This window comes from Cupressus sempervirens, chromosome 5 (genome assembly GCF_028749045.1).
Source record: "Cupressus sempervirens isolate cs-2001-9-10 chromosome 5, ASM2874904v1, whole genome shotgun sequence".
NCBI lineage: Eukaryota > Viridiplantae > Streptophyta > Pinopsida > Cupressales > Cupressaceae > Cupressus > Cupressus sempervirens.
In genome coordinates this window covers 392,704,895-392,721,824 of record NC_143122.1, presented here as the reverse complement: position 1 = coordinate 392,721,824, position 16,930 = coordinate 392,704,895, and the positions used below count along the sequence as shown (strand labels likewise).

The 16,930-nt window shown below is 37.1% G+C and overlaps 1 protein-coding gene across 1 annotated transcript in view; it reads left to right on the top strand.

Annotated features, from left to right (window-relative positions):
• Positions 1-1,177: 1,177 nt before the first annotated feature.
• The window catches only part of LOC149556453 (coiled-coil protein), a 90,723-nt gene continuing 74,970 nt past the window's right edge, over positions 1,178-16,930 (top strand). The window contains exons 1-2 of the mRNA XM_089830765.1: positions 1,178-1,540; positions 11,510-11,574. Of these exons, the coding sequence (XP_089686891.1) occupies positions 1,390-1,540; positions 11,510-11,574 (216 nt within the window). The 5' untranslated portion in view covers positions 1,178-1,389. The remainder of the gene's footprint in view (positions 1,541-11,509; positions 11,575-16,930) is intronic.

The following is a 16,930-nucleotide window of genomic DNA, read 5'->3' as shown; positions in this document are numbered from 1 at the left end:
ATTTGTTAATTTAATACATTTAGATTTTATCTAATTAATTATAAAAATATAATATATATATTTTTAATTAAAACTTTGCAATAATACAAACATTACTAAATATGCTCTTCAAAGATCACTACATAGTCTATAGTATCGATAACAAAATATATGAACAAGAGACACAATGCATCAGTTCCCACCAATAATTGGAAAGGAAGGAAAATAGATATTTATAGATAGAAAGGAAGGATAGAAAGAGAGCTAAAAGAGAGAATTGTATGTTATTGTAAGAATAAGAAAAGATAGAATGATAGATAGAGTTGAAGGGAATTTAAAAAATATTAATACTTATATTATTTTAAGAAATATATAAATAACAATAGAAATTATATTTTATGAATGAATTACTGATTTCTACCAATTCAATTATAAGTTGAAATATTTAATTTAAAAAAATAAATTGTTGACTACTTTATTCAAACTACCAAAATATCTAGTAAGTTTTGAGGGGTAGTATTAGTTTGACAATTTGTAAAATAGTATTAAAAATTAGAACAAAATTGTAAAATAGTAGCTAGTAAAATATAGTGTAAACTTAAAGAAATAACATTTTACAATTGAAAAAAATAAGCATCAATGTAAAACTAATAAATATATTTAAACTAAAAAATATAAAATATTTAAAGTGGTGTGGTGGAAGATAAAATTATTACTTTTTTGAAAATCTAATGAACTTTTCACAAATGTGGAAAAGATAAAGTTGTAATTAATGCAATCATTAATGCATGATAGAGTTGGTAGAAAATATTGTATTTTTATTGGAGAAAATTAAATTTTCTCCCTACCAAAAATACAATGGCTCAATAGAATGAATGAAAAATATGATTTATAAAAAAAATGATAAATTAGGAAAAGATATAAATATTTGAAGTTTCTTTTAATCTTTTATATCCTATGAGTTGATTGGTCAATTTAATTGAAAAATAGCAATATAATTGTTCGAATGAATGAAAAATATGATTTATAAAATAATGAAAAATTAAGAAAAGATAAATTTATTCTAATTTATGATTTATAAAATAATGAAAAATTAAGAAAAGATAAATTTCTTCGAATTTTAAATCTTATGAGTTGATTGGTCAATTTAGTGAAAAATTGAATTGAATGAAAACAATAATATCTTGCGATCAGAACTAATAATCACATTTTTTAACATTGGTGAGCGTAATTGCATTGTCATAGTAAACCCATAGTTTTTTTTCCGAGTTCTCACAATAACTCTGTATTGCCATTGAAGCCTAACTATCAGAGAACGTACCTTCAGTTGAAAAGTGCTCGAGCTTCTTCTGCTTTAAACATATTTTGGTAGTTTCTTTGCGAGAGAAGCGGATAACAGGAAAAACTACAATGGGTTGCAAGGGCAAGCGAAGAAGAGAGAAGAATTACATGAAAGCACACGGAGGACATGCTCCTCTCGCCCCCCCTCCAACCGCAAGGGAAATGGAGGCTATCCCCACCAAGCTCCGTCGCCTCCTCCAAATCAAGAATTCTACTCCAAGTCAGTTGTTTTTAACTTTTCCATCTCTGAGTACACATATAGATTTTCTTCGTTTTATATACACATATTTCTTTTTAACTTCCTCTGAATAACCATGTTTAATTTTATTGGTTGTGGATGTTTCAAACCACTTGATTGGCATTGTATTGAATGGTTAGTGCATAGGTAACGCATTTAATAGTTGGAAATGAATATCTATTTATGCATCTCGAACCATTACCGTTTTGGGCAAGGCCGAAGCCCACAATCCTATTACCTCACCACGAAGTCAGTTTTTCCTAAATGATCATGAATTTGGAGATATAATACCTGTGTATGGTACTGCAATATCACCCGTGAAGAAAGTGTTGATCGTATTTGTTAGATTTTTACAAAGGGACATAGACTGAAATACTGTAGTTCCACCAAAAGATAATAAGATTACAAATACTTATAAATTAGGAAAAGAATGCCCATGCGAGCTATTCAAATTATGTCACTCAAATGCATGCGGGAATCCTTCACCCTCTTGATCATTAATGGTTAAATGAATTACATAGGGCCAATGGTCAAACTCATAAAACCCTATATGATCACAAAGAACTCTAAAAATTAACAAATTAACAAATGGAGAACCTGCGTGAACTGTTTGAACCATTTTAATAAAAATATGGAGAAAACGTGCACTCACTTTGTCACATTGTTTAGGTTAATTATAGAAGGTAAATGCTCAAAAATCCTAAAGCCCTACCAAAAAACAATAACAAAAGCAACTTTAGAAATAGGAAATATGGCACCAATATGAGTTATTTAAATAATATCAATAAATTTATTGTAAAAAATCATCACAATCACGGGAAACCTCACTGACTGTCCGTATTTTATTTGACACTCTTGGACACTTTCACAATCAACGGTGATGCTCAACCCCGTAAGAAGTTTAGGCACCAAGTAGTTGCATCAAAGACTAAGACAAAGACAGCTGAGGAGGGCAACACCAGCAGAGAGGAGTTTGGGGATACCTCTTCATGGGATAGAGGAGGAAGTGGTACAATCTATATGATGAGTTGAGTGGAGGCGATGGGCTGTACTAAGGGAGATTGCTTTGGACAAAGAGGAGGGAGTTGAGGGTATTGCAGGATTCGCACCATTAGGTGTTGCACCATCAATCAGGTTCTTCCATGCCGTCAGGTACTCGTACTCCATTAGGTGGTATTACACCTTCAGGTGGTACTACACCATCAGGTTGTGCTATGCTGTCAGGTACTATACCACTAGGTGTTATTATACCTTCAGGTAGACTTGCACCAATAGTTATGCGAGTTATCTTTTCTCCAACCATACTCCACATTGACAGTTAGTTGGTCCCATCTACTACCTTAAGTGTGACTGTTGGAACTATACCTATGCCAGGGTTTGGGTAGCTACAAATGCCATCCACCCTGACAGTCCTAGTGTAAGCAGAGTAGTTGAGCTCATGGAGCCAATGATTGAGGTTGTGGAGCAGCCATTAGCTACTCAGGAGATGACTAGAGATGCGATAGTTGAGTTAGAGACCTTGATGAATGTTCTAGAGAAGCAGTTAGAGACATCTAGCACAACCATTGATGCTAGACTGAACTGCTATCGAGTGGCACCCATTGGACCTGCACTTCTTTCACCATAACGGCTAGCGCATTTGCCACATGACATTGTTGATATTGTTGACCCATCTAATGGAGTTAGAGTTGGACCCCTTGCATGGCATTGTTGTGCAAAGGAGTTTGAGGGCAGGGCTCTTGCGTGCAATCAATACATGGTGTTTGAGACTAATAATGAGTTGGGCGCCATCGAACATTTTTTGGTGGATATGGAGGTAGTTTCGTGGAGGATGTTGGCCCCGGTATAGGATTTGGTCCACGAGAGGGCAAATCAGGTAATGGAGCGCTTGCACATATTTGTTATAGGGGGTTGTGTTGAAGATTTTGTGTGATGTTTTGAAACCCAAGATGGGTGCTGTGGAGATGCCTACTATGTTAGAGGATTGGAGGCTTCAAGAGCCAATAGGGGAGAGTAGGACCCACTTCTTGCTCAGGAGGGTTGAGTAGGCATTCTAAGATGGGTATTATGAGCTTAGGATGGCCCAACATTCAGCAGCATGGGCTAAGGCCAAGTGAGTGATAGCTATTGTAGCTCAGGAGGAGTTAGCCATGTGGCCTTGGATGGCAGAGGAGGAGCTAGTGTTGGCAAGTGAGTGTTGAATGAGAGTTCAGGTGTTGTCATTGATGGCAGCATATCTCATGGCATGGTTGCTCGGAAAGACAATTAGTTTTGTTAAGGATTGAACATGAAAAATGCCCAAGTCCAGAACATGAATTTAGGATATAGTCAGACAATTTTGATTAGTGACAACAACAAAACTGTTAAATATGGCTACAACTTTGGGAATATGGTATATACAATGTATATATGCTTCTAGGATGGTCACTTATGTTAATGATTAGCATGAGTTTTGGTAGTGCAAAGTATAATTGGTGCAGTATAACAATGTTACAAGATAGTTTATCAAGGTCATAGGGAAATGGGGAGACTTGGAGGTCTCCAGTACTTATACTGGTACCGGTATGACGATGTTTGAAAAATAGGAGACGGGGGTACTCGAAGATGACAAACTTTTTCTAATAGTTTAAAGAGTCTAATACTAAATACAAAATAGTAATACTATAAAACCAAAAGACTAAAGTAAATAATAATAGTAATGTCACATTAATATAGAGTCAAATATTTCAAAGCTCACATAATCACATTACTATATCTCATAGTGATAGGGTAAAAGTACAAAGTTGTGTTACCTTTCAGGCTGATTTATTAGAATGACTAAATTTGAGTATTTTAATCTTTTGTTCAAACATATGATCTATAGATAAATTCATTCTAGCTAAGTTATATATGGTCTCACACTTTTCCAATTTGAAATGTCTATCAAATGCATGTTTTATACTACTTTTTATCCAATTACTAAAGAAATAATTTTTTTTTAAGAAAAGTGGCGTTTCAATAACTCTTACTATTTTTATGATTTTTTTAAAATAACATATGAACACCATTTTATAGTGCTCAAAGTCAAGAATATTGTCATATAGAGTTTATAGCGTTTTAATTAAATATAGTATATTGTAATTAAAAAATTCTACAAGCACATATTTTAACACTTGAAAAAATGTTGGTTTTGAGAAAGAAAAAATATTAAATAATATCAAAAAAATTATAAAAATTATATGATGTTCTAGAGGATAGAGTCCACTTCTAGAATGTATAATTTGTCTCTTGGTTAAAATAGATTTGTTTTGAAAAATGTGGTGGGAGATGAAAACTATCGTTGAAATTTGAATCATTATAAAAGAGAAAATATAGGTCTAAAGCTGATTTTTATTTTTGATTGTTCTAGCTATATATGTTATCTATAACATAGTCTTAGATCAAAGGGAAATAAGTTTATTTGCATATATTATTATTATTTTTTTATTGGTAAACGACCAAAGCCTAGATTAATTATTATTTGTTGGAATTAATTATTATTAAATGTTAGGCAAAGGTAAATTTGAACCCAAACTTCCCACATGAGAGGCTCACAAGTTACCGTTGCATAGTAGACTTTTGCCTATTATTTCCATATAGTTTTGTGGTGGGAACTAGACCCTTGATTTTTAGCGATTTTCAGCAGTAAAAAAGTTATCTGTAAAAGTTGAGAAAATATATCAATTCTTATTCCAAATAATTATTAAAAATTATAAACCTAAATTTCATCCATTTCTACATATTTCATCAGTTTACTTCATTTTCGAATTCGAAATAATAGTACCAATTTTATGTCATTGAAGGTGAACAGTTATACTTTTGTTTGCCTTTTCCTTTACAAAAGGGTCACTCAGGTTTGTGCTTTTACAGATACTTGTTTCCCGAATATTGCATATGATCATCATCATATCAGATTGATAATTGCTGAGATTACCATTACATATTCAAATTTTAAATTAAAAAAAAAGTATAGTTTGATGCAAAATTGCCAATATGCAAACAAAAATGAACAAACTTAGTACAGTAAACAAACCATAAATCTATCTAGGACTAGTATGTTGATGGTACTATCATCTACTCCTCAAGGTTGTGATCATCCATCTCAAGGTCTTCAGCTATCATGCTCTCAAAATTATTTAAATTGTGATTGGTCTTAATTTTTGCATTAAAAAACATTAAAATGAGGGCTCAAATACAAAAAATAATTTAATAATATATTTTACATTTATTTATTATCAGGAGACTTCACTTTTTGGATTAGGAGACTGGGAGACTTCGTCATGAAGTCTCCAACCTTTTTTGAGGTCTCCGGAGATGCGAAAAGTCTCTGAGACATGTCTTTATCTCCGAGATGTGTCTTTTAGGGGGGAGACGGGTCTCCAGGTAATAATCGAGCATTATGGCTAAGCAAATTGAATTGTTTGGACAATTCAATTGCTTGGCAATGGTGGGACGACATCCAAGATATTAATCCTTGGATAGCACGGTTTTATTTTGCTTATTGGAGTTTGTGTGGACATGTTTTGTAAAGAGTCTTGTAAGCTGACAGGATAAATCATTTGCAAGGGTGTAAAGGAAGGACTTGTTTTTGTATGCGAGCATGGGTTATATGATATATGATGTGTGAGCCTTGATGCTGCATCATAACAAATGCGAGCTTAATTGGGGACTAATCAGACATTGTATGTCATGTGTAGTACTGTAATTTTTTAATACTTTCTTTGTATTTGGACAGTGAGTCCAAAAGGTGGATTTAGCTCCCATTCTCGAGCAAGTGTGCTCCCCTTTTGTTCTCAACTCGTAACAGGGTTGTAGGCCTTTAACAAGGTCTAGTCCTTTAACAGGGACATATGTACTAAATGCTATGTAACAAATCCTATTAGAGGACCTCTTAACAGGGAATTTTCGAAGGAGTGCATCATCTTGTGGGTACCATCCCCACTGGGGTTTTCCCTTGGCCAAGGTTTCCTTGAGAACAAAATCATGGTTTTATGAGTTCTCTTTTGATTTATGGTTTACTTTTATGCATTGTGCTTTGTGGATGTTTATGGTTAAGTTGTAAAATATTAAATTGATTTGAAAGTGTTACAACACTGATTCACTGCCCCCCTCAGTCAGTGTTGCTTGATCCTAACAGCTAGTTCGGTAGAGGGCTCAGATGATAGCCTTGGAGGAGCATTTATACTATGAGAAAGCTGATCGGGCAGCAGTGTAGACTCGCTTTATTGCAGCCCTGGAGGAGAGCGATAAGAAACGTAAAGAGGTTACGGAGGCAATGTTTATGGTGAAGACCTGCTCGGGAGAGATGTGTATTAGTCGAGAGGGATGTGCAGTGACAAACTAAGCACATCCAATAGTTGAGGGAGCAGCTGGCAGCATCTACACCACTTGCATCTTCCTCATTAGGGATGCTCTATAGCCCCCCAACTCCCTGATTTCTTTTGTGTATGGTTGTGTTCCCTATTTTGTTGTGTGTCATTCAGAGATGACTTTCTTTTTTGGGGGGATGATATTGTCGGAATAATAAGTAGTTCCTCATTAGGGATGCTCTATAGCCCCCCAACTCCCTGATTTCTTTTGTGTATGGTTGTGTTCCCTATTTTGTTGTGTGTCATTCAGAGATGACTTTCTTTTTTTGGGGGGATGATATTGTCGGAATAATAAGTAGTTGTTGGTGTCAAGGGGTTGGTAGTTGGCTGAGGGTTGGCACTCATAGCTGGTCAACACCCTTATATATAGCATTGTATTTATCTTTGAGAGATGTGGCTATGTTGGTATGGTACTATTGTTGTGGCTGTTCTGGAGATACATTGTTATTTTGTGATCAATGAATATATATCTGCTATAGAATACATTGTGCATATGCGTACTGTTACAATTTACTTGCATTCTGTTATGTTCTGAACACTACCCTATGGGGCAAACAAACTTTTGTCAAACATACAACATACTTCCTGAGCATAGCGTTTTCTGAAGTTTTTCTTGCAAATTAATGACAATCATTGAATGTTGAAGAACATGAACCTTTGAGATATAAACCAGACTTGAGCTTTTTCATTGCATCATGCACTGAATTCTGATTCACAAAATTGATGACCATCTGACATGACAAAGATCTATTCTCTAATTGTTTGCTTCAGAACATAAGTCTTGTTATACTGTTCGCTGTTTGGTTGCCTTGAGCTTGCAGAGGTATTGTATAACATTTAATATCAACAGAGGTAATAGACAATTGATAGTCTTTTAGTCAAACAGTTTGAACATATATTTTGACAAATAAATAGACATAAACGGTGAGCATTTTATTGAACAGTTTGTTTCATTTTTAAAACCAATTTGCTATTTTACCATAACAATTTACTGATTTTACCATAACAATTTACTGCAGAAGTTAGGAAGAATTATCTCTGACCTGTTATTCAAGAAATTACCAGTCCTTATACCCAGCAGCACAAATAACCACACTGTAAGTGGTTTCTGTTAAAAATCCTTGTATAGGCTATAGCACCAAGCTGCGCAATGCTATGACACCAATTTGTGCTAGGAAGAAAGGATGCTATCAAGCCCAAAAATACACCTAAGTGATGGCAAATGCACAGATGCAGATGTCAAGATTCAGCTCCTTCCAAACAAAGAACTTTGATTGGAAAAAACCCCATGGCTGACGGGTATACTCAACATATTATATCTGGGAACTCTGACATCATGTCCAATAATATATGAGTTCTCCTAACAGATATAGACAGCAGTAATCATCGATTAATTCTCAGACACCTGGCTTGTAAAATATAATCATGCCAAGTTCCAGTTACAACCAAGACGCATGTGCTGTGCAACTAGATGAAGACTCTGCACAGATGCTCTGCCAATGACAGGGCTCATTTCAAATATTTTCTTCCCCGAATATAGTTTGCGCAATTTACTCCAAGCTATATTAATGGCGTCAAATATTCATCTTGAGCTGGCAATATTATATACGTGACATAGTTGGCAGACTCGGTGAGTTTTCCTGGAAAAACTCATGACAAGTCTTTTTTATTTTACGAGTTTGTTTTGCAGTGATTTGAGGTTTGAGTAGAGGAGAAAATGGCTTCCAAGCCCTTGTTAGCTGATCGCAAGCTGTTGAAGGCAGATTCAAGTGGATTTCAACTGGATCACTTGGTTTGTATGTTATAGATCCTTATTCTGATTGGATGGCGCAGGAATTGGGTCCATTGTTTCTTGAGGATGACATGGCTGAAATGGAGAGGCAGGCCATGGAGGAGGAGGGGGCTGGATTGTGTTTCTAATTGGATGACATTGAGGAGGAGGACGATGATGAGGAGTAACATCCAGGACGTAGAGTGAGTCAGTAGGGATACCGAGCGAGGAGGCACAACCATAGACTTAATAGTCACGCCCAGTGTAGGGTTCCTCTTCTAGGACTAGAGCCTCTCACTCCTATGCTAGTAGAGCTGGGAAGAGGAAGATGTAATTGTAATGATGTATTTACTTCTAGTTTGACAAAAACTATTTACTATTCTGCTTCCCGCCATCAACATTCCGTTTGAGAATGCAATTTTGTACCCACTATGTATTTAAATTTTATATATATCCAAACTCTGCTTGTTTCTTTTGCGTTCTCTTAAATTAACTCATTACATGCATCTTCTCATTGAATTTTGCAAAAAAAGGTAATTTAAATAAAAAATAAGCTGTTTGTTAGGTTCTCGAGTTTTTCCCAGAGTTTTTTTGAAAAACTGGCTGAATTTTTCCCGAGTTTTTTTGGGGCTTGGCGAGTTTTTGTCGAGTGAAAATTTTCCAACAGTGTTTTGTGATATCCTTCTCAAAATACTTCTCGCAGCAGACCTAATTAACACCACACTATCCTTAGTATAGTCTGCTTAAATTAAAAATGGGCCTAATAACAAATGTTATTAAAATATTTGATTGCTCTTTGTATTCACAAATAATTAGATCACAATACGTACAATAATAAGCGCCACCACTGAGAGTGAGATTATAATAATTATATATTGGGCCAAATTCACCTTATAACACAAACCATTACCTCAAATATTTGGCCTTCCAATCAAAGTCTTGCTTTATTTAAGAATATTGAAATATTGTAGAACAATAGTATGCAAGGTATTTCTGAAACAATTCAACCTCATAGATTTTGAATCCACTCCTATTAAGAACCAGTTTTTTGTCCAGCTCTCCTGATTACTTAAGGGTTTCATCTCCAGCAATTCTCCTATGCATATCACCAGTCAAATTCATCAATCCAATATAACATCTGGATATAATTAATGCATTGCAAACCTCTCCATTTATAACAATCGGGAGAAGCTTCTAGATTTTCTTTATGAAGTTGCTTCTCGAACAAGCTGGAGAAAAAAGTGACTTTATAGTCTAACATTATTTTATTAAGTCATTTATTAATTACATCAATTAAAATCTAAGTTGCTGAATTGTGGGACTTTTCCAGGAGACTCCGGGTAGGAAATGTACTAGAATCGGATTCTGGAACGAATCTCCTGTGGGTACACATCTGGGATTTGTGTTTTTAAATGCTGAAATGTTTAGTGATTCTAATTTGAACTTTTAGTTTTAAGACCTAGACTGCTGATTAGTGAACTCTGAACTTATCTATCATGAGATTGTGGCTTGATTGATTTAATACAGAAACCAGAATTCAGATTAGAATGATATGTTTCAAAATTTCAAATTTGCAACGGTTTTGTTTAGCATATGTATTGGTATATGACATTCTAAATTTAATTCTTTTTTATAGCTCTCTCTCTCTCTCTCTATATATATATATATGTATGTATGTATTTGAATATGTATGTGTGTATATATAGATATAGTTATATGTTTATATATATAGATATAGTTATATGTGTATATATATAGTTATACATATGTATCCCCTTAACAATTATTGGGTGGGCATGTTACGTATAGAATCATCCCTACCCCATATGTATTTGTATATACATAAACATATACATATCCACATACATCTACATATATACACACACACATATATACATATCCATATATTTATTTATTTGTATGAACAGACCAAAAACGTACCCAACCTCCACTTTTTTCTCTCGTACTGACGTTTCGTACCCATGTTCCTGTTCCTGATCCAGCAACTTGTGGTAAAATAATTAATCTGTTTTAATATTTAAATTATTGTCAACTTTAAAATAATTAATTAAATTAATTATTCTGCCAAAATTGGGGACCTTACATGAGCATACTGTTTTTTGTTGTCTTGTTGATTTCTAGCATCTTACAGTAACAAATGCTCTTTGGAAATTATTACTCTAGTTCATAATAATACTAATATCTGTAGCATTCATATGCTTTGTTCATCACATCCATATCCTCGTCTCTTGACTTAAAATTCAACTATTTTGGTATACCTGTATTTCTTATTGTACTTTTGGATTGCTTGCTTTCTGATTGATTGAGCATGTAGTATGCCATTTGCATTCAATTTTGACATATTCATACCATTTTGAACTAAATGTTGATCTTGTACACAGGCCAAAAGATCCTCCATCGTCCTTATGTTGTTGGATTGTTCCAATCCTTGACTTTTGACAGATTGGAGTAGGACTAATCTGGCTCATTGTTATGTTCTTTTCCCATTTATCTGAAATACTAATACTTGCAAACTTTAAGGTGGGAATGTATTCTACGTATCAAATTCCATACATTATGTTAGTTGGTACCAATTGATAGCAATTGATCAGTGATGGTAACAATTAAGAAGGGTCAAGAAGTTTAGTAATGCATCATGTTTGGTGGGATTATATTTTATTCTGTCAGCATTCATTGGTTCTGTTTGCATTTGCAAAAATATCATAAAGATACATTTTTCAGCTAATCTCAGCTGTCAATTCTGCCTTTAATATTTGTATATATTCTTTTCAGAACTATTACAAAGTCAGGGTAATGGGCAGCACAGTCAAAATAAAAACAGGAAGCCTGAAGACAAGGTAAGTTTTTTGATGACTTATGATTGTACATATTTCACATGTACAAGAATATAGAGTGATTGTATATTTAGATAATTAAATAATGTGTTACCAATTAAAAGCATTTAGCTTTGTCGAAATCTGATATCCTACAATAAGATGTCCTGTGTAATGTGTTTAATATTTTCATTTGTTAAACTTACTCTTTTTTGTAAAAGAGGGGGTAAAAATTTATTCAACCAAAATCAAAGTACAAAGCAAAGGCACATGGCCCACAACAGCACTACATCTTCATGTCATCCAATAACAACTGCTCAACAATCCCACTAAACTCAGCAGTTAACTCATCTCTTCCACTAATATTCCATCCATCCACGTTCTCTGAAGCCCACTTCGCCAAACAATCAGCCACTTTGTTCCATTCTCTAGGGATATAACGAAAGGAAACAGAGTCCAAGGACTTACAAAGACTTAAAGTCTGTTTGACCAAAGCAGGTAATTGCCAACTAACATTCTCTAAGCTTTGACTATTCAACATGTCTACGATAATCTGAGAATTAGACTCACAAATGATCCTCTTCCAACCTAAAGAACAACCTTTCTCAACCGCAGTCTTAATAGCAAGAGCCTCCATCAGATTATTAGAGTATTGACCCTTGTAGATAGAAAAGAGAAAAACCATACCTCCATCCTTGTCTCTACCTATGCCCCCAATACCAGCTTGACCAGGGTTCCCACGAGAAGAGCCATCCGTATCAATCTTCAAAGTCCCAGCTGGGGGGGGAGCCCACTTCCCATCCCGACAAACCCACTGCTTGTCATGGTGTAGTCTTTTTCCAAGGTTGACACCCCGTCTGCTATCTCCCAGATTCAAATTTTGCACAATAGCATAATCACCAGGATCAATATCTTCGGACATATCACACTTAGCAAAGATGGTCTCCTGGAGCCTACTAAGAATAATCCTCCAAAGATGCAAACTTTCTAACTTGGAGTCACAGAAAATTCTGCGATTCCGCTCTAACCAGAGGTTCCAGAGAATGAGAGATGGCCCGACCATCCAAGCAACCCACAAGAAAGAAGTCTTCGCTGAAGGTCTGCCCAAACTCTCCCAAAAGTCAATTAAAGAGGACGTATGAATACAACTATGCCGCTAAGCCTCCCACCATCTGTGCCATATTTCTGCCGAATAAGGGCAAAGAAAAAATAAGTGAGAAGTACATTCCTCATTGTCCAAACATAGGAAGCAGATAGAAGGACCCTGAAAACCGCGTTTGCGAAGATTCTCCCAAGTGAGGCACTTGTTCTGAGCCAACAACCATAAGAAGAAATTACATTTCGGCCAAGAAAGGTTAAACCAAGCCTTCTTCCACCAACTCACCTCATTTGAACCATGATGGTTCCTGTCAAGCATAGCATAACCTTGAGCCACAGTAAACTTGCCTTTTGGGCTAGGACTCCAGGCCAAGATATCTTGCTCATGAAGAGAGTTGCAAAACCTACTTTCCAAAGCTTTAGAAAAAATGGCACGGTCCTCATCAGAGCCACCCACAGGCCACTCCTGAGGGTCCTTCCAACAAGTCACCTCCACCTGACCTAGACGCTTGACCGTCTTAAAGTGCTCCACCTTAAACCATCCAGCATTAGTAAAAATGTGGCAAAGAGTCTGAAGCTGGGGGAAGCTAGAAAGAATGGGAGGATGGCCGTCCCAAGAATCTTGCCAAAACAAGGCATTAGAGCCACTGTTACAAATCCAGAAGAGGCCAACCTTAATAAGTTGCGCCCCCTTCTTAAGAGTGTCCCAAATGCAGGAACCTTTACCCACCAAAGTAAGCCTTGGTACATCAGGGCAATTGACACCCGGCAAATATTTATGGGCAAGAATTTTGGCCCAATCATGATGCTGACATTTACACCATCTCCAATACAGCTTGGCAGCCAAAGCAATGACAACAAGAGCCATCGACCTAAAACCAAGGCCCCCGACATGCTTCGGTCTACAAATAGAGTCCCACTTAACAAGGCTCCATTTCGAGGAAAGAAGGCTGCCAGACCAAAGAAATTGCCTAGATAAAGCATCAAAATCCCTCACAAAGTTGGAAGGGGGAACTTGAACACAACATCTGTAAATTGGGAGAGACTGCACCACAGACTTAAGCAGAACCACTCGTCCAGCTGAAGATAACCATCTGTAAGTCCAGTGACTAACCTTACTCCGAAACTTATCCAAAATCTGCTGCCAATAATCTCTTCGCTGAAAACCCAAGACCAAAGGAACCCCAAGGTACATCAGAGGAAGAGATCCAATTTGAAATCTAAGAATCCTTGCAATCCCATTATGAATAAGTTGAGGAGTGTTAAAGAAATAAATAGAAGACTTATCATCATTAATACACTGCCCTGAGGCTTTCAAATAGATATCCAAAGCTTGCTTGAAATTCTCTGCCTCACTGGTTCTTGCCATGCCCATAAGCCTAGTGTCATCCACAAATTGAAGATGAGAGTAGGAGGGAAGATTATTATTCCAGCTCCAACCTTGGATAAGACCCTGCCTCACTTGTGATTTTAAAAATCTGCCAAGACCCTCTGCCATGATGATGAATAAATAGGGAGATAAAGGATCTCCTTGCCGAAGTCCTCGAGAAGCCCCAAATAATTCAGACGGTTCCCCATTAATGAGAACTGAGAAAGAGGAAGAGGTCACACAACTTAGAACCCATTCCACCCACTCCTCAAAACCAAAGGCCAAAAGAATTTTCTGTAAGAACTCCCAACTCACCTGATCATAAGCTTTAGCCATGTCGAGTTTAATAAACATAGCTTTCTCCTTGGATGTCGCTATAGAGTGAATCGCCTCCATTGCTATCACAACCCCATCCAAAATCTGTCTACCTTCAACAAAACCACCTTGCTCAGCAGAGATCAAAGAACCTAGGAGTGGTTTGAGCCTCTCGGTGATCAACTTGGTAATAATCTTATAGGCAACATTACATAACGCTATAGGCCTGAAATGGTCCAACCTATTAGCCTCTTCCTTCTTAGGTATAAGAGCCAAGAAAGTAGAATTCAAAGACTTCAACATTTGTTTATTTCTATGAGATTCCTGTACCACTTCAAGGAGATCAAACTTTATTATTTCCCAGAATTCTTGGAAAAATTTAATCGGAAAGCCATCTGGACCAGGGGCCTTGCCTTTTTTCATATTAAAAAAAACTTTCTCCAATTCTGATAATTGGATAGGGCTCAAGAGGGCCTCATTCATCTCTGCAGTGACCAAGAGGGATATACAGTCCAAAATGGCACGCTCCTCAATCTCAACAGGAAGAACTTCCGAAGTAAAAAGATTGGAAAAATAATTAACAGCTTCCCCAGAAATTTCTCCATAGGATGAGATCCGGTCCCCATCAGAAGAGACAAGAGATGAGATAGAATTACCCTGTCTCCGAGCCTTCACTGAGTTGTGGAAGAAAGCAGTGTTCCTATCCCCTTCCTAAAGCCAATCAACACGGGATTTCTGCTTCCAGAAAATCTCCTCTCGGAGCTCCCATTCCTCCAATCCCTTCAGAGCCTACGACTCCGCTTTACTCAAATCAGATGTCAACCCTTGATCTCTAATCTGACGGGTAATATCATCCAGCTTGGTCTGAGCAGCAACCTTCTGAGCATGGAGGTTCCCAAAATGATGTTTATTCCATCTCTTTAGCCTATACTTCACATGTTGGAGACTCTTACTGAAAGTGTACATAGCCATTCCATGGGCAGGCTTCCCTTCATACCACCAGTCCACCATAAGGTCAGGTAAAGACAAGTCTCTGAGCCACATCTACTGAAATTTGAAGGAGGGGCGTTTGGTGACACTATATGAGGTGATGGATAGCTTGATGGGCCAGTGGTCAGAGCCCCTCCAGTCAAGAATTTCAGAATTGGTGATCCATCTGTTGTTCATCCAATAGCAGGGAACCAAAAATCTATCAAGCCTTTCTAAAATAGCCTCACCCCCACATCTTTGATTATTCCATGTAAAGACACCATTGGTTGACTTCACATCAATGAGATTCAAGGAGCCAATCATATCCCTGAGTAAATTTGAAGACGGATCTAGCCTAGCTAGCCCACCTTGTTTTTCCTCCAGACTCGTTATAGCATTAAAGTCCCCAGCCATAATCCATGGGAGAAAAGGGTCTAGGGACCAGATGAATCTGATATGAGCCCATAAATGTGATTTACCTGAAAAATCAGTAGGAGCATATATATTTGATAAAAGACACCTCTCTCCAGTCTCAAAACTAGAAGCAACCATAGAGATGGAGAACCGACTAGAGATCCACGACAATGGGGAAACATTTCTAGGATCGCAGAAGCAAGCCACCCCTCCCCGAACTATTCAAGGCACCTACTCCCTGCCAAGAGCCCTGGGGCCAGATACGCGAAGCACAGTTCGCCAATCCCTCCATTGTAACCTTAGTTTCCTGTATAAAAATCACATCCGGAGACTGAGACTCAATTAATCTGCGGACAACCTTTTGTCTGGGGATGCTGTTCAACCCCCTTACATTCCATGACAACACAATCATTTATGAGGGTGAGAGAAATGAGAATCAATGGGTTTCACAGAGCCAGACTCAACCAAATTTTCACCCATTATCTTCACCTTCTCCTGATCAGTCTTCCTACCACTCTTTGATGGTTTGTCAACAGACCCCTTTTTGAAAGACTTTTGCTGTATGCCTAAGACAAGAGGAGCCTTATTGTCCTTTGTAGAATTTGGAGTCCCCTTGGGCCTATTGGGGGTAGAAGCCACCAAGACCGGACCCATCAAACCCTGTGACTCACCAGTATCTCCAATATCCTGAACAATAGGAGGCTCATCAATATCCAACTGTCTAGCTTCTTGTTCCTCTGCAATTAGAATCTGATCCTCTCTTTGTGTAGCCTCAACTTGAATCTCCTGCAGTCCTTTGGCTTCAGAAAGAAGCTCAACTGGGGTACCTTCCTCTTGGACCAAATCTCCAAGAGCATCAAACTTGTTAAAGGTGTCATCGGTCGGCCTCTCCATCCAGGTTCTCTTCTTTCCTTTGCCTTTGTTACGAGACTTGACCTGAGTAAATCCCTCACTATCAACAGGTCCAATAGATGAAGTAGCTTTCCCCTTGTCTTCCGTAGGGGGTCCGGGAGTAGCCAAGGAAGGAGACTTGTTCCTGGGACATTTACGTTGTAAATGCCCATATTCATGGCAAATTCTGCATCTGAATGGTAGGGTCTCGTAATCCAGCTGTTGGATCCAAGAAGATGATCCCATGCAAATTTCCATAGAATCTGGCAATGGATTATTTAAATCAACTTCAACACAAATACGAGCATAAGAAATTACCTTACG